The sequence below is a fragment of the Macrosteles quadrilineatus genome, unplaced genomic scaffold (assembly GCF_028750875.1).
Source record: "Macrosteles quadrilineatus isolate MER2022 unplaced genomic scaffold, UCM_ALF_1.0 Scaffold_13__1_contigs__length_4303367, whole genome shotgun sequence".
Lineage (NCBI taxonomy): Eukaryota > Metazoa > Arthropoda > Insecta > Hemiptera > Cicadellidae > Macrosteles > Macrosteles quadrilineatus.
The window spans coordinates 3,521,403-3,540,453 of record NW_026542606.1 but is presented as its reverse complement, the minus strand read 5'-3'; the positions used below and the strand labels follow the sequence as shown (position 1 = coordinate 3,540,453).

The following is a 19,051-nucleotide window of genomic DNA, read 5'->3' as shown; positions in this document are numbered from 1 at the left end:
CTTCTGGCCTGAAAGCTTGGGTTGGAATCCCGCCAGTCGCCAATGAACCTTATCCCTGCGATAACGGCGAGATGGCCTAGTCGCTCGTGTAGGTCCACAATCAAAGTAGATAAATAAGGACGTGTCCGTATTGTTCAACATGTATTGGTTTGAATTTATAGAGATACGATATTTTAGATATTTATGATATTAGAGATATTTTAGCGTCATAACGAAGAAAGATTCTTTCGTATAATGATTTTCATGTTTGTGATATTTTACAAAACACCTAATTGTAATAGTTTACAATCATTCATTCAATTCTCTAACGAAAATAGTTGCCATACTCAAAAGGGTCTGTTACATATTATATTTACTATAAAACATGTAAGTGGTATTAAATTAATGCCTAGAAAGTGCATTTAGCGAATGCCTAGAAAGAAAACTTAGTAAACGTTTATAAACCATACCTATATATACTGCAACACATACTTATATACTGCAACACACAGCAATATCGTAGTGTAAAATGTATAAGATTGGTTACTATTGTAGAATATTTAATATAAATAAAAAGCTAATGCCTGACAGACCAGATGGGCCAAAAGGTTTCAATAAATCAACCCACGAGGCTTATGGGACAGGGAGGGTATAAATTTAAACTGTGACACGTTATGATATGACTTTCTCCCTTGAGACTCATACAAAACTGTAGCTCACACACGTTAGTACAACTTATATATATTTAAATTGTAACATTTAACAGGGTTTGGTGTTTAAAAAAAAACTTGAAAACAAAATATATAACCGTCAAGGAAAAGGAGTTGACCAAGCCAATATATTACGTGTTTAGAGTAAACTAACTTTTATATAGATATTTGCCATTTACTCTTCTCATATGCTAGTAACTTTTATTTTTAATTAAATTAATTCCATTGCATATTAGCAAATTGATATTAAAGCGAGAAACCCTCTTTTCAATTTCAAATTAGGATACATTTACTTTATGAATTGATCTACTTACTTGAATTGGGTAACGTTTTTATGTTTTTAATTGCTGAAGTAGTAATCCTCTATGTATATCTGTATTAATAGAAGTTTAAACATCAGAACAATAATATAGTGTTAAATATATCTTAACTAACTCTGTCATCGTATTGCAAACCAATGAAACGACCTGGTTTTTGCTATACGGAAAAGTCTCTGCGAATATACGAACATAAAATTATGATATGTAAGTAAGAAATATGATTTAGTAAAAATATTATGTTTCCATTCAAATATACTCATAGCAAACCAGATATAATATTATAGGCTTTATTAACTTTTTAAAATATATAAAACGATTAGAATACATATTATATTTAATATTTTTAATGCCAACGATTACCGTTTCTCTATATTATCAATTCTCATTCAAGTATTTGCCGGTCCATTAGTAACCATCACCATTCAGTTACAAACTGTCCGCCTCTAAATGGCTTTGAGATTCTGATTGGGGTTAGTTTTCAAATAAATTAAAGTAAGGTCAACTTTGCCATCGAAAGGTTGTATGGCATATGTACTTTTAATATAATGTTGCAGGGAAAAGTGATTTCTTTTAGCATCTTTTTTTATATTATGTAAGTTGATTAGGTGTTCGTTCAGATAAGCATTTTTTAAATTATAAACATCTATAAAACCCACTGGTTGATTCGCATGCGAGGGAAGACGATATGTTTGATGAAAGTAAGAAAAATCTTTAAAAAAACGAATATTTTTATTCACAACGAAAAACATAGCATTTATATTTCCAACCATAATTTATTTTATAAAATACAAAATATATACACATCAAGGTTTACTTAACAATTATTCATAGTCTAATACAACTGCAGGTACTCCGTGAAGCTTTGAGTATAAAAATAAATTACTTTAACTCTCTCAAATAGTACACAATTTAATAAGTAAACTAAAATAATCTTTTAACAACGACCTGATGGAAATAAGTAAGAACAACAATCATGTTGGCTTTAGTTGCTGTTTTAACAAATTTTTCCCTCATGAAATTAGTCCGGAAAACAGGTGTTTGCCGCCTGCTTATAGGTCGGTCGCTAAGAAAAAGATCTAGCGTTAGAATTAACATTAGCGCGCAGGTCTTTTTCTAAGCGGCCGACCAATAATCAAATGAAGTATCAATACGTTACTATATTGTATTGCATTTTTACTAGACACCAGCTGATTATAATTATCGGCAATAAGTCAACGAATAACCTCTCACAAAGTCCTTTTGTCGGTGGGAAAATATAACTGATTTGTACAATTTTATTTTACTGTTAGGTTGGTTTAGACTATGGCGAAAATACCGTACGCCACTCGTCCAAAATGTCGTCTCGTCCAGTAAACACCTCGTAAAGTGTCGGATCATACTCGTCCAGTAAACACATATTTTCCGGACTAGTAACGTAATATAATATTTCGTAATTATTTTATAGCTTTTGGGCAATTATGCTATTATTATTAACTATTCCAATGTATTAGGTGATCATTTCAAGCCAAATGGTTAGGGCACGGTTTGAATAATACAGTTTAAGAAATTAAGATACAATTTCTTAGCAATACGTGTATTGACTGTAAAGAACTTTCTTAAGCGTTATATCACGTTATTTAAACAAAAACTATATAATAGTCAAGGTGCTAAAACATCACAAGCAGTGCATTTTGTCTTAGACATTTGGCATGCAAATACTGAATTATAACTAACCAAATAGATTAATGTCTATTGTACAAAACCACTTCACATTAAAACACTGTTAGTAAAGAACCATGAGATCTCAAAACATGTATTTTCTTCCTTGCAACGAGACTCACATTCCTTAGCATTCATCTTTCTTTTGGTAACATTTCGGTCGAATTAATTGGGTACTTAAGTGTTTACGAACTAAGTACTTTGAACTCTTTCCACAAATTGATCTTCAAAACACCATCTTTTCAGTAAATATTTTAGTGTTTAATTATTTCTACGAATGTTGAATATTCGTTTTACGTCAGCTGGCTCTCCATGTAGCCGGAATCTGCACTATCTGGGACCTAAAACATGAGAACATTACTTTATCATATAACTTAACCAGTTCTAATATTTCAATTATTTTACTAGTGAACTAGCCACTGCCTTGAAACGCTAGGGGGACGCGAAAGAAAAAAAGTTGACTCTTTAAGTTCATTGTATAAAATATTTAAAAATCCATAATTAATAATTGAGTTAGGAATAAACTCAACTGCATCGCTAAGTAACACTGTCACCCCCTCCTTCCGTAATCCCAGGAGAACAGACTGGTCACAGTATAACTCTGACCTACAGTTCCAGTTGGGATCCGTGAGTAGGAGGGTCAGCTGCTTTGCAGACATTGACCAAATTGCGACCGACTTACAGGACGCAATGATCACTTGCTTCCATGACAACTGCCCTCTGGGACAGAGAAAACGCAGTACCAGCACTAGATGGTGGACTGCGGATTCGACTCGCATGAGGGCGGGTGTCAGGAAACTATTCAACCAATGCAAACGGAGCCGTATGTGGGAGCCATATAGAAGGGCACTTACAGAATACAGCCTTGCAATAAAAAAAGCTAAACAAAATTCATGGAGACAGTTTACACAGGAGGTAAACAGTCTCAGTGCTGCGGCCCGCCTTCAGCGGGTTCTAGCGTCCAAACCTATTGGACTCTTGGGATCTCTTAAGGTACCAGGAGGGTACCACTGGGGTTGGAGGAAGCCTCAAACTTCTCCTTGAGACTCACTTCCCTGGTTGCATTTTTGAGAGTGACGACACAGGAGTGTCCGGTTGCACGAATACAAGTTCTTGGCCGAGAACTGATCGTGAAAGCTGGAATACAGCCAGAAGGGTTGTCACTCTCTCTAAAGTTAAATGGGCAATCAATAAGTTTGGTCCATTTAAGTCTCCCGGGGGAGATGGCATCTATCCAGCCATGCTTCAGCAAGGACCGGATGCCCTCAAGCTCCTCCTATGTGAACTCTTCCGAGCGAGCTTGGCCTACGGGTACATCCCTCAGGCCTGGCGTCTCAGCAGGGTGGTCTTCATTCCCAAAAGAGGAAAAGCAGACTACTCTGATGCTAAATCATTCCGTCCTATCAGTCTTTCCTTATTTCTCCTCAAGACCTTGGAAAGGCTGGTGGAGAGGCACATAAGAAAGGGTGTACTTCTCAACACACCTCTTCATCGCAATTAACACGCCTACCAGCCAGGCACGTCCTGCGAAACCACTCTGCACGAGTTGGTCAGCAGAATTGAGGACAGCCTGGCTGCTAAGGAAATAGCCCTATGCACCTTCATGGACATTGAAGGAGCTTTTGACAATGTAACATACGGAGCAATGGTGCGGGGAGTTTGTGAGCGTGGATTCGAGCAATCTCTGTGTAGATGGACAGAGTCTATGCTTAACTCAAGACGCACCGTAGCCGACTTTCTTGGTGAAAAAATTGTGATCGCACCCACAAAAGGATGTCCACAGGGAGGTGTACTTTCACCCTTACTGTGGAACCTTGTGGTGGACGGTCTTCTAACTGAACTCACCAGCAAGGGCATCTTTGTCCAGGGCTATGCAGATGACGTAGTCCTCATGGTACAAGGAAAATTCACAAACATTGTAGCTGACGTCATGAACGGCAACCTACAATGTGTTAAACAATGGTGTCTCAGAGAGGGACTCAACATTAATCCTTCTAAGACAGTCGTAGTTCCTTTCACCAGGAAAAAGAACCTGGATTCTCTTTCCAGGCTGAAAATTGGCACTACTCAGCTGGGAGTGTCGAGTGCGGTCAAGTATTTAGGACTGACACTTGACTCCAAGCTGACGTGGAACAACCACCTGAATAACGCGCTGCACAAGGCCAAATGGGCGCTCATGACGTCCAGGAGGTTTGCAGGAACCACCTGGGGAATTAAACCCCACATAGCACTCTGGCTATACGAGGCTGTGGTCAGGCCTCAGATTACCTATGGTTCACTAGTCTGGTGGACAAAGGTGAATCAGGTAACTGTCATAGCCAAGCTAGAAAGCATGCAAAGGTTTGGCACGCTACAGGCCACTGGAGCCTTCAGGAGCAGTCCATCAGCTACTCTAGAAGTCGCTCTTGGGCTGCTACCACTGGACATCTTCATCAGATCTGAGGCCCTCAAGGCAGCTTACCGTCTGAGGGTTGCAAATCTGTGGAGGGAAGGCCTGTCAGGGGCAGGCCACTGCGCCATTGCTAAGACTTTGGCTGAGTGTCCTGTGCTTGACATGACCTCGGACTTCCTAAGCAAGGAAGCAGTTTTCACCAAACCCTTTAATGTTGAATTCCGCTCCAGAGATGAGTGGAAACATCAGGAAGGGCATCTCCAAGATATGGAGAGCTTCGTCTGGTACACAGACGGCTCCCTAATCGATGGAAAATCTGGTTTTGGGGTTTACTGTCGATCACCCAGAACAGAACTATCAGGAAGTCTGGGACAATACTGTACCATCTTCCAGGCAGAAATCGATGGCATCTTGGCTTGTGCCAACCTAGGACTAGCCAGACGGTACCAAGACAAAAGGATAGTGATTTTATCTGATTGTCAGGCTGCTCTCAAAGCTCTTGACTCAAATGAAGTCACTTCAAAACTGGTCTGGGAGTGTTTCAACACCCTCTGCAGACTTGCATCACAGAACTCTGTAACTATCGGCTGGGTCCCAGGCCATGTAGGCATTGGCGGCAACGAGAGTGCAGACAAGCTGGCAAAAAAAGGTGCGAGCATGCCACTCTTTGGACCAGAGCCATTTTGTGGCATCAGCAAAGCGGCTGCTAAACATGTAATAAACAAATGGTCCAGGGGACATCATATTGAGCGTTGGCGTAATTATCCTGGACAATCACTTGGCAAAAAACTGCTCTCAGAACCTAGCACCCTCTTCACTCGCTGGCTGCTAAAGCTGGGGAGAGGGCAGGTCAAGCAGGTACTTGCTCTTATCACTGGACACGGCCATTTCAGGAAACATCTCCACACTCTAGGAATTGTCAATGACAAGCAGGAGTGTCGACTTTGTAACCAGTCCGATGAGACTGCAAAACACATTATTCTGGACTGCGATGGACTACGGGCTAGGAGAAGGGCTCTGTTTGGTCTAAAGCAGCCAGGTGAGGAACCAGACGCTAACATTGGGCAAAAGCTCCTGCACCTAGTTATGGACACAGGCATAGGCTTACCCATTTAGTGGCAAGCGGGATGCACAATAAGCTTCGGTTGACGTGCTTGGACCATAAAAAAAAATTGTCCACCCTCTTACAATCAATCAATCAATCAACTGCATCGCTTGAGTAAACTATAGCCTATATTTTTTAATCCAACCTAAATAAAAATGTTAAACATTTTATTAGTCTATCTTGTACAAAATAAGTATCCCTGACGCACGTATGAAAATATATGATTCAATTTTGAAATGTACGCTTACTTAAATTGTATTTAATTGAAAACCCGAAACTTATTTAAAATCAGTAGGTGAAAATTAATCTTTCAACAGGGTACTGTAATGAAGGAACAAATCAATTAGTTGACATCAAAGTAACAAAAAGTAGTGATGTTTTGCCCAAGTTATTCTTTTATTTGCCTCTTCAGCAAATTATATAAATTTAACAGCTAGCAAAAAAAAAAATCACTGTTAAAACCCCAAAACATGTATGGTTATCACCAACAAACAACATATACGAACAGCTTGTTTAGATCTAATTTCACGCGTTCCATAGTTCATTGCATTTACATTTACAAACTTACCATCGATTATAGATAGTAAATAATAGTTAAACACTTAACAAGTAACAAAAGTAAACTGCATACGACAATTAACTATTGATATCTTAAATTTAGGTTTAAAACTTATATACTCAGTGAATAAGTGTATTAATAGTCAATGGCAAAACTTATCTTTATGGTAGTCTCATTGGTTTAATTTAAGCAGCTGTATAGTAAACAATTACCTCTAAAATAATGAAAAGGTACCTAAACAAGTTAATTCAAGTGCAAAAAAAGAAGTTATAATAAAATTAAGTATTTTTCCAACATCATCGTACTCAATTGTAAGCCATACACTCTTCACCATACACTCAAACATACACTCTTCAGATTATAAATTAGATGTGAAGTTTAGTGTAGTTTTTTGACTATCCGAAACCGATGATAAAAGAAAAGACAAGTGGTAGCTAGCCCAAAAAGGTGGACATTTAACACATTGCCTAACAAAAACTTGTGTAAACATTACCTCTTTTGAACAAAAAAAATGTCCATTTGTGTTACATATCTTTGATTGAAGAAACGCCTAAGTTATATTTAAGAATATTATCCTAACACATGTTAAGCAATTCAAAATTATAGACCTTGGCACAATCTTAATTTAGAGCAAATAAAGCCACCACATGATTAACAAATTGATTAGAATAGACAATGTGTGCGAATCAGCTGTGTGAAATTGTGAAATGAAGTGAATTTGACAGTCATGTTTGTTTATATTTCAAAGTCCATAGAAATTTAAATATTAAGTTATTTTTTTCTGCTCTGTTGATATTACAATTTACAACGTTTTTAATGTTATAAAAGCTAAGCAACGGCTTATACTGTTTTCGAAAACACTTGTTTAAACCAAATATATCTCAGACTACGGAAAGTTTAGCTGGTAAGTCAGTTTTGTTACAAGTTACTTGCCCGTTGGTGCTGAGCGCCTTCAATAAATCAACAAGCTTTCCAACAGAAGGGTGGTCAGGCAAGGAAAAATATTCCGCATTTGTCGTTATCAAAAGAAAGCTCCTCGACAATATCCTAAATGTGAAATATGACTGGGAGTTTAGTCGTTATGAACAAAATGGTATATAACCAGCTATGGTAATACCATATTATTTCAATTATTAATCTGGTACGTTTGATAAGAAACTTGTTATAATAATGGCAGAGTATGTCAATGCAATAACTTTTAATTTTGCAGATGAAATATTGGAAAACATCACTCAAACTGTTTACGTCAAGGTTAATCAAACGTTAGGTTTTAATCAAGGTTTTCTCTAGGTTTAATCCTCCTCATCCATCCAGGTTGTTCAATAATTCAAATCAATGTTAAAAAACTTACCTAAACAAATATTCCATCGTATATTTTTTAAACAGAATCCTCAACTCAGCTATTCTCGATTTAAAAATTCACTAAAACATAACCAAGCACAATGTCGTATTGTTACCAGTGTATATATATATATATATCGATTAAAAAAATATGACAAGTTTATTGTAGCAGTGTTGTACATTAAATACGAATCCAGCGACACATGTGGACACTCTTAGATCTCTCATCAGTAGGGGTTTTATTTTTTTGTCTTGTTATGAAACATACCATTGATTTCTTGTGTTGAGACACCAGCGACGTCGTAGTGTTTACGTCCGTTGTGACGCTTGAGACCAACGTACTCATACACGTGTCTGCCGAACCTGCAATTGAACATTGGATTATGTGACACATTGTTAACTGTTTTTTTTATTTCTAAGAAATTGTGAAGTATAACTCAACCAAGTGAGAAGTTACGCAGTTTGAACCAAACGTTTAGGAATAAGTTTACAGCTAATACCCCCATCACTAAATAAATGTATTAAAACCAACGAGCAGTTAGATCTATTGAGTTTTATTGATATGATTATTAATAAATGACATTCGTCTCAAGCATCTAGCATGATGATGTTGAGTTAGATATTCATTATTTTTATATTGTGTAAGTATACAAGAGATTATAATGCCCTACATCGAATCTGTAGGTTCATTGGTTCAATTCCAAGCTAAATCTTTTCCTCAGTCTGACGGCCATTTGTCGTTATCGATGTATATAGTGTCATTGCGCTATCAATTAATTAAGTAATCAATATCTAACAAATGGATCGGCATTATTTGGTAATAGAATAAACCGTTAATGGCATTAGTCTGAACCCCTCCCTAGAAAAAAAAAAATGAAAATGCAAATGGTTTTAATAAAAAAAAACTTAAGTCGAGCTATAAATTTTCTGTTGCATTAAATTCAAAAATAAGACGAGAAATTTTAATTAGCATTATTTATCTATATATAAAATCCAATTACTTATATTAGTAACATATGTTTGTTATTTATATTTTGGTTTACTATGCTAGCCTTACTTTACATGGCCATGCTAGCCATTCTATAACATACTATGCTAGCCGTAATATAAACCGTGAGACTTACTGCCGCGCTTGTTGCCATTCTCGTGCGGCCTGTAGCGGCGTGGACGGCGGCTGAACACACTGCCCAGGCAAGTACGTTTGACCGCGTGTTGCGACAGAGAGTTGAGGGGTAGCGACGCGCGGTGGTCCGTCCTAGACCTCCAAGACGGCAATCTACGCCACTTCTTGGCCAGCTCTGTCCTTACCTCGCCATTCAGGAGGCAGTAGAGAATCGCTACGAAAAACCCCTGGAAATTTATTTCATATCACTACTAATTTAAATAAAAAACAATGAGAAATAAAGAAACAACTGTCATCCATAGAATGTTATCTACAGAAAGGTCTGACCATTAGTGCAAAATATGCTAAGTAGGCCCAATCTGAGGTGTGCTCTCCTAGTACCAGTACTATGCTAGAGCTGCCTAGCGTTGGACCGGAGCTAGATCGATAACGATTGGAGTATTTTGCTCCGTATACGAGCGTTAAATTGCTCAACGACAGATAGTGTAGGTCGTAGGAAAAAACAGGTTAATTTTTTATATTTTCAGAAGAAATTACTCGCTACCGATGTTTTTTTATTTGTTTTTGTTTTTGTCTTTAGTCACTGCAATTTCATTTGAGAAACAATGTTTGTATGCATATGACTTGAGATGTTTTGTAAATAAAATTTTTATGTTAAAACCTCTTTAGATAGAGGGATAGATCATAATAATTTGTTATACATCACATTCCGAAACCTAACTAATTAACTGTTATAAAAATGTTATCCAAACAAACTTAATATTTTGTTAATTGTAGCTATTCAAATGACAACTAACTCATATTGTTAGTAACTATTCAAATGATGAATATTAACAACTAAATGCAATAACCTGTGAGATGCAAGATTCTTTTTGGTTTGTTTGTGATATAAATGTATAGTTAATCTTGATTTGTTGGCATCATGTAAATAAATTTACAAAAAAAAATGTGTAAAAATGTGTAAATCAGCCTCTGTTAACAACAAATATAAAACAGAGGCTGACGATGGTTTTAGAAGTAAACTCGAAATATACCTACAAATTTTTTTGTAAATTGTGTATAAATTTATTTACATGATGAGTAGCCAACAAATCAAGATTAAAATAAATAATACCATCAAGAAAAAAACATACCGGAATGAATTAAATGTATAGTTCATCTTATAAGGTGCTTATTTTTTTACTAAAACAAAAGATTTAGGAGAAAACATCATGCAAATTGACAACACATTAAGGACACATAACTAAATAATGAACTAATGTTAATGTTATTTGAGTAATATTGCAGGGCAATCAATTTGTTTATTAAACTTTCAGACAGCTCTCAATGGCATCTATAGTCTAGGTAAGAGTATGTGATGGATAGCAATATAGTGTGAGTTAATTTGATGTTTTGTAAAGTATTAAATAGGGCGAAAGCTCTAAAACTTAAATGTCTTTTACGATAATGATAAGCAAATGTATTTAAGAATTAACTTACAAATTATTTTAATATTGTTGAGTTCTAAACGTCTTTAATTATTTTGTCTATAGTTTTTTTTATTTAGTGTAAAACCAATTTATGAGAAAACATTTTACTACAGAAAAAATTATCGCTGCACATAAATAAGTTTACCCTTGTGCACTTGCCTTGCCGTTGTCTTAGACTAGAGTATAGTTAGTAAGGCACCTTAATCGAATCAAGTATTTATCGTTATAAAAATCTTATTCATCTACAAGATAAGGATTAGTAAAGCCGTTTGAACGAAAGAATAATGATATGTTGCTTTCGTCCAAGTTATACAGAAGTGAAAATACAATTTAGCACGAGTAACAGTAAGGCCTAAATCTAGATGTTGTTGCGGGTACCTAGGTATCTTCCAGGTACCTACCTGGAAGGAGGCGAAGACCTGGTCTATGAAGAGCCACACCAGCTCAACCTTCCCCTCCACCCCTATGTAGGAGGTGGTGAGATACACGGCGTAGTGGACTCCGAACAACGGCACCAGCACCAGGGTGGACTTGGCCCACCGTCTACCAGACATTCACTACTTAAAGTAACTCTATAAGTCTGCTACAAACTAATACCATTGACTATATATACCTACAGATACATAACAGATACAGATAATATACAATACATATAATAGCCATACCTACAGATACATATAATAGCTACTGATACATATATTTATACTTATAGAAAATTAGAATAAAAAAATAGATCAACTTACAGATAGCTAAAATTAATTGTTTCCTGTAATATTAAAATGTTTCCCAAAAGGATATTATTTACATAGACGGCGTGATAAATAGTCTATTGCTATATTTGTACTCAGTTGAGTCCAATATAAATATTTTCTTTTCTTTGCCTGAAGTAGTATAATAGTAATCTTTAATATCAACTTGTGTTTTGGTTTGCACTGACACATAGTTTACCAGGCTGGACAAATAAGTATCATTTCCCTTAAGAATCTTATTTTGACTTGAATAAAAAAGAAATTTTGTTTAACACTAGACGCATACACCACTAGTGTTTTGCAAACCACGTAATCATATACTAAAAATATTATTAATCAATTAGCCAATTATATACTGTAAATGTAAAATTAACACTTAACACAGACATGTTTGCTAATCCGAGACAGTTTAAGGAAGGTCACACTAAAAGGGTCACAGAGAAGAACGTGTAAAGCATTAACAGACAGAGAGAGATAAGAAAGGAAGAAGGAGAGGGAATCGGAAAACTCTCACCTGTACCTGTATCTGCGCGTCTCCTCACATATAGACGCCTGTAGCTTGGACAGCAACACTCGTACTATGTTGAGGAACAGGATGAAGTTGATCTAGACAAGAATAATTGTGATTAGTAGACTATACTTAAACAGCAACACTCGCACTATGTTGAGGAACAGGATGAAGTTGGTCTAGACAAGAATAATTGTGGTTAGTAGACTATACTTGGACAGCAACACTCGCACTATGTTGAGGAACAGGATAAAGTTGATCTAGACAAGAATAATTGTGGTTAGTAGACTATACTTGGCCAGCAACACTCGCACTATGTTGAGGAACAGGATAAAGTTGATCTAGACAAGAATAATTGTGGTTAGTAGACTATACTTGGACAGCAACACTCGCACTATGTTGAGGAACAGGATAAAGTTAATCTAGACAAGAATAATTGCGGTTAGTAGACTATACTTAAACAGCAACACTCGCACTATGTTAAGGAACAGGATGAAGTTGATCTAGACAAGAATAAATGTGGTTAGTAGACTATACTTAAACAGCAACACTCGCACTATGTTAAGGAACAGGATAAAGTTGATCTGGACAAGAATAGGCTAAATGTGGTTAGTAGACTATACTTGGAAAGGGACACTCGCACTATGTTAAGAACAAGATGAAGTTGATCTGAACAAGAATTATTGTGATTATTAGACAGAAGCACTCGCACTATGTTGAGGAATAGGATGATGTTAATCTAGACAAGAATAAATGTGGTTAGTAGACTATACTTGGACAGCAACACTCGCACTATGTTGAGGAACAGGATGAAGTTGATCTGGACAAGAATTATTGTGATTAGTAGACTAAACTTGGACAGAAACACTCGCACTATGTCAGGGAACAGGATAAAGTTGATCTAGACAAGAATAATTGTGTTTATTAGACAGAAGCACTCGCACTATGTTGAGGAACAGGATGATGTTGATCTGAACAAGAATTGTTGTGATTCGCAGACTATATTTGGACAGAAACACTCGCACTATGGGAACAGGATGATGTTGATCTGAACAAGAATTGTTGTGATTCGCAGACTATACTTGGACAGAAACACTCGCACTATGGGAACAGGATGAAGTTGATCTAGACAAGAATTATTGTGATTCTCAGACTATACTTGGACAGAAACACTCGCACTATGTTAAGGAACAGGATGAAGTTGATCTAGACAAGAATTATTGTGATTCGCAGACTATACTTGGACAGAAACACTCGCACTATGCTAAGGAACAGGATGAAGTTGATCTAGACAAGAATTGTTGTGATTCGCAGACTATACTTGGACAGAAACACTCGCACTATGTTAAGGAACAGGATGAAGTTGATCTAGACAAGAATTATTGTGATTCGCAGACTATACTTGGACAGAAACACTCGAACTATGTTAAGGAACAGAATGAAGTTGATCTAGACAAGAATTGTTGTGATTCGCAGACTATACTTGGACAGAAACACTCGCACTATGTTAAGGAACAGGATGAAGTTGATCTAGACAAGAATTATTGCGATTCGCAGACTATACTTGGACAGAAACACTCCCACTATGTTAAGGAACAGGATGAAGTTGATCTAGACAAGAATAATTTGGACAATACCACTCGAACTATGTTGAGGAACAGGATGAAGTTGATCTGAACAAGAATAATTTTGATTAGTTAATTAATCTCAATCTATTACGATCTAACATTGAGTTGACATAGGGTAAGCATAAACCTTTATTTTCAATTCCGCAACTCCGTTCATGTATTCGATAAGAGTTAACCATAAGGATTGTGAAGTAATCATGATTTGGAAATATGAGGATGAACCAAGAATATATCAAGTTAAAAGGATTTTTTTAAATCTTTGATATGTTTTTAGGAAATACTCAAATACTTTTCATACCCGTAGTCCTTACTGTATTGATATATGCGTTATTAAGCAATTAAGGTATTACTGTAATAACATTTGCAATTATAAGAAAACTTAATACCCCGCCGCAGCCAACCTGTAGACTAAGTGAATTTCCATTTGCCTATTTGGATTTACACTAAAACGTCTCCTTAAAAATATCACATTTATTCTCTAAATATAATTAGTTTGACAAGTTCTTAGGTTTGCTGCAACAGGGAGGGTATAAAAGTGTTTTTATGTTAATAGTTTAGTAAGAAATAAATTCATCTTCCAAATTTGATCAAAATATGTTCATAAACAAGCAAACTACACTAGTTTATATATATATTCGAACGGATGGTGTTTTTGGCCTCTAGGAACCTCAAAACGGAAAAGTAAATCAGTCCCGGGTCCAGGTCTTACCATTAGTACTACGGTAATAGCTTATTTCCTATATGGATGATATAGGTAACAAATTTATAAATAAAACTCTAGTTATTTACCAAGACAGAGGCTGTGGTGGGCCCTTTGATCAGCTGGAAGTAGTAAGGATTGTCGTTGGTTGTCCAACATAGCGTGTCCTCTAGTAGAGCCCTTACTATCACCCAGGGCCCCACGAATAACACCGGTAGACCTTGACACAAACAAATGAGTCACACTGATGATATTAATGTCAATGTGTATGGCTTCATAATCAAAGACTTTACATTTAATTATGTCCGCCTCATAGTGAACAAGACTTAGGGGTTTTACAAAATCATTAGAATGCTGCTGAAGACGAGCTGTAAGTAGCTCGAAAAATGTACAGCATAAACTACATTTTGACACCTTTAGGCAAAAGTAAGTAAAGTCTTACCTATAGTAAAAATATTAAAGGTGTCAATGCTGCTTATAAAATTCCTTGAATTAAAGTTTGATTCATTGTAAGGGTCATAACGAAAGTCATTTTGAAGGTTATCAAAGATATCCCAAGCGCAGTAATAGATACCCGACAAAAACAAATATCAATTTATTACCATAAGAGATTGTTAATAAAGAGTAAAAAGAGCAAATCAGTACTGAATAGCAACATGGGCTTAGGAACAGAATACAATTTTACCGACTTTTAAGCTGTTTAACGATATAAAAGGACGTTACGAAATTTTTCATTTGATTTTGTCAATTAAGAAACAATTTATATTCTATCCGATCTAACATAAAGCTGTTACCTTATTATATCTCTAAATATTACTTTGGTTTTCTCTAAACAGAAATGTGAGTAAAGTATATACTGTAAGATAGCTCAAAAATTTCTTATGTGTAAATTTAAAAATTATATAGTTACATGTCGATGAGTTCTTACATTCATGTAAGTATGATTAAATTTTTACTGTCCGTGCAAACAATTTATTTATGGACAGTTAAAAATTTATTTACAACCCTCTATACAGGGTGATTCAAAAAGGACTTTACAACTTTGAAAATTCATATAAATCTTATTAAAAAAGGTACAGAGCTGGTTTTGGTGTTGTTTTAAAGGAAAACACTTCAAGTTTTTTTTACCTTAAACTAAATATTTTTTATATGACTTCCGTTGGATTTGGGGAAATTAATTATTAAGGTATGAAAAAATATTGAAAACCGTTAAAAATTTGAGAGAAATTTACAAAATGTTGAAAGTATGGCGTTTTTTGACGGTGAAGGAGTGTGATACACCCACTTCTAGATGTGCTAGGGAGTTGAAATTTCGCACACTTGTAGTTCTTGGTCCCAAACCACCAATAAAATTCCAAAAAGTTGCATTTTCAAATTTTAAACCCCCTAAAAATCCAAAATGGCGGACCTCTGAAAACGACAAAACGCGTTTTTTTCAAACGGCTATAGCTCGAAAACGGTAAGAGCTAGAAAAGATTTGAGGGAAAAACGTAGGTTCGGAATTAAATTTCCTACAAGACACTATTAAGCGTTTTTCGAAAATCGCACTCCTTCACCGTAAAAAAACGCCCTACTTTCAAAATTTTGTAAATTTCTCTCAAATTTTTAACGGTTTTCACAATTTTTTCATACCTAAATAATTATTTTCCCCAAATCCAACGTAAGTCACATAGAACATCTTTAGTTTATGGTAAAAAAACTTGAAGTGTTTTCCTTTAAAACAACACCAAAACCAGCTCTGTACCTTGTTTAATAAGATTTATATGAATTTTCAAAGTTGTAAAGTCCTTTTTGAATCACCCTGTATAATATATCTTAGTTATATTATATAGAATAGTTGCACGAATATGCAACAGGTTCATAAGGTTAAGATAAAATATAATAATACATCGCCGTTTCTGAAGAAAGGAGATATTGTGTCGTATCTCTCACAAAATTAATATTCTGACTCGACAATGTGGTTACATAAATACATAAGAGGATTTCAGAAGCTTCTCTTGCAAGGTAAGTAGAACTAAATGATTTATGATTACAATAGTTATATTTAGAAATAGTTTAAAACTGATAAAAGAGAAACATATTTTTACAGGCTTACATAATTAAACCTGTTTAAGTAATGCCACGGTTCTGAAAAACAATTTAACCATAAATTAAAAAATAAAATATGTATTACAACTACATAGAATGCTACTGATAATGGATAAGATTTATTTTAAATAACTGTAAAATGATGTAAACTTAATTATTACAAATCAAATAATTACCAGAATTGTCTAACACACTATGAAAAATAAAATAAATAGGATAGAACAGAATAGAAAAGTGCTTTATTGGATACAGAATAAAATGAATAACATATAATGAATAACATATTTTCCCTTTTGGTAATTATATTTTGTTGAACTATTTGTTGGATTTCCATCACACCAAACACGTGATGGTCTACTTACCCCAGCCCAAGGCGACGTAGAGAGCTATGGACGATGTGTCGGAAAACACGGAGACGAATATGAGGTTGTGTAGATACAGTCCTTCCATTAGGATCCACGAGTAGTTGACCATGATGAAGTATTGCCAGAGACAAACCAGCATCTTGCACTGCCAACTAAACTATACATACAGTACAGGTTAGTGCATGAAACAGCGTTTTACCAGTGGTGAAAATGTGGACGTTGTTTATAATGTAGTTCATTTATAAGATGAATGCTCTAATATCTTTATAATTTAACTAAAGCCATTATATAGGCCTGAATGGAATAAAAAGCAGTTTATACAATGTATTTATTTTATGTAAATAAAATAAATTTTAATTAGTAGATGATAAAAAAATAACTAGATCATAAAAACCCCAGAATGTGGAACATATTCTGGAGTTTATTATGATCCAGTTATCATAAATATAGCCATTGACTATACACCTCTACTATACTAGTATACTATACTATACTATACTATAGTATACTACTACTACTACTATACTAGTAGAAGTGTATACCTCTACCTCCAACATAAAGTTACATAAGTCAGGGAATGATATAGCATATGTCACAGGTAAGATGTTTTTAAAATATATAATTCATTAATGCCTAAAGTTAGTAAAGTTAATATTATAAACACGTTCCTGCATCACATAAACTGCATTATTGATGATTTTTTTTTATAAATACTTTTTGACTACACAATTTCATACTAGAATGTCTAGGTTGACCTAGACCTGATAAAAACAAACGAAAATTATTTTAGTGTTTTAGGAGATGATTACTAAGTATTAAAGGGATTATTTGAATATAGTTGAATATAGTTTATCTATTGTCAGAGAGCATCTGTAAAAATATCAATACATCTCTAAACGTAACCAAATTTCTATAAGCTACGAACATCTCCGGTGGTTATGATAATCATTGTACGAGAAGCATTAATGACTATTGTATGTCACCCATCAGACATATCGTTGCTGTTCTAGGGAGATTTAAGACTGTCATTTGTAGAGAGTTTCCTCGATGGACTTGGAAGACAAATGGCACTACGTGAGTTGGGAGGAAAATAATGTCAACTTTATCGTCAAGAAACTGCTCGATTATTCGTTAAAAAACATTGCAAATACAAATTGACAGATTTCTTGTAAATGACAATTGTTTATAATTACCAAAAGGAATACCGAGTGTGATATAAATGTCTTACGTATTCACCAAATGTTTCTTTTACAGTATGTACTTAACTGTTATAAGCTACAAACGTAAATATGCCATGATATTCTTATGTGTTTTATACACGGCAATAGAACTTACCTGGTTGCTATGTAATAAGTAGCTTTCTCCGTCTTTGACAGTGAAGTCCGATGGGAGCCCGATCCCTTTGACAAACAGCGAGTCTTTGAGGAGTGTAGTGAACGCTCTCAACATGAACGATACGAACAGATGCATGTGTAGCTTGTTGCGTGGACATCTTAAACGCCTGTAAAACACATCAGCTGTAACCTACTACTGTGTACATACCTGATATTGTATGGGATCTGTATGTATCTTAATAACACTAAAACCAGTTTGTATTTAGATTGTTATTGTAAGTGAATTCTAATGAACAGGGTCAAGATAAAATATAATAAATAATACATTGCCGTTTCTGAAGAAAGGAACTATTATGTCGTACTTAATGTTCCCTAAATGTATAAAAAATACTAAAAATAATTGTGTTAAAATAATATTTGAAGGGTGGATAATATTCATAATGAGTTGTTTTCATAAAGCAGCAAAATATTTTGTAATTACTAAGGTATTCGTATGAGAGAAAGGATTGTTTGTAGAAGTAAGGAGCAATGCATGGTTTCCGATGAGCAACATTCCAATAAAAATTCCACCTTCACATTTTTCAAATTTCTGAACATCATTATACACGAGCTAAAACTATCGAAGAATAGCAGAGTAAAGATATATTAGAATTTCATTGGCGTTGTTTGTTTGACAAACATACTTATCACGGTCATTAATTACGATAAAAATATATTTTTAGTTAATCAAAGTATGGTAACTGTGGTTATAAGCTATCAATGGGAAATATATGAACTACTTTTGGTAACACTTTGTAGGTCATATGCTATCTATTTTATTGACATTTAAAAGTGAGATACTTTCTGATTTTTTTAATTAGACTTTAAGTTACAACTCGCATCAGCCTTATTTGAAAATTTAAATAGTATAAATCTACTATCTAATATTTTATAAGAAAAGGCGTACAAATAATACAAAAATTAATAGCTAAAAATTATGTATT

The 19,051-nt window shown here is 34.9% G+C and overlaps 1 protein-coding gene across 1 annotated transcript in view; it reads right to left on the bottom strand.

Annotated features, from left to right (window-relative positions):
- Positions 1–1,719: 1,719 nt before the first annotated feature.
- Positions 1,720–19,051, bottom strand: part of LOC129004944 (parathyroid hormone/parathyroid hormone-related peptide receptor-like) — a 39,307-nt gene continuing 21,975 nt past the window's right edge. The window contains exons 7-14 of the mRNA XM_054433665.1: positions 18,070–18,235; positions 16,732–16,891; positions 14,371–14,501; positions 11,960–12,051; positions 11,098–11,239; positions 9,229–9,454; positions 8,373–8,467; positions 1,720–3,048 (exon numbers count right to left, since the gene is read on the bottom strand). Of these exons, the coding sequence (XP_054289640.1) occupies positions 3,001–3,048; positions 8,373–8,467; positions 9,229–9,454; positions 11,098–11,239; positions 11,960–12,051; positions 14,371–14,501; positions 16,732–16,891; positions 18,070–18,235 (1,060 nt within the window). The 3' untranslated portion in view covers positions 1,720–3,000. The remainder of the gene's footprint in view (positions 3,049–8,372; positions 8,468–9,228; positions 9,455–11,097; positions 11,240–11,959; positions 12,052–14,370; positions 14,502–16,731; positions 16,892–18,069; positions 18,236–19,051) is intronic.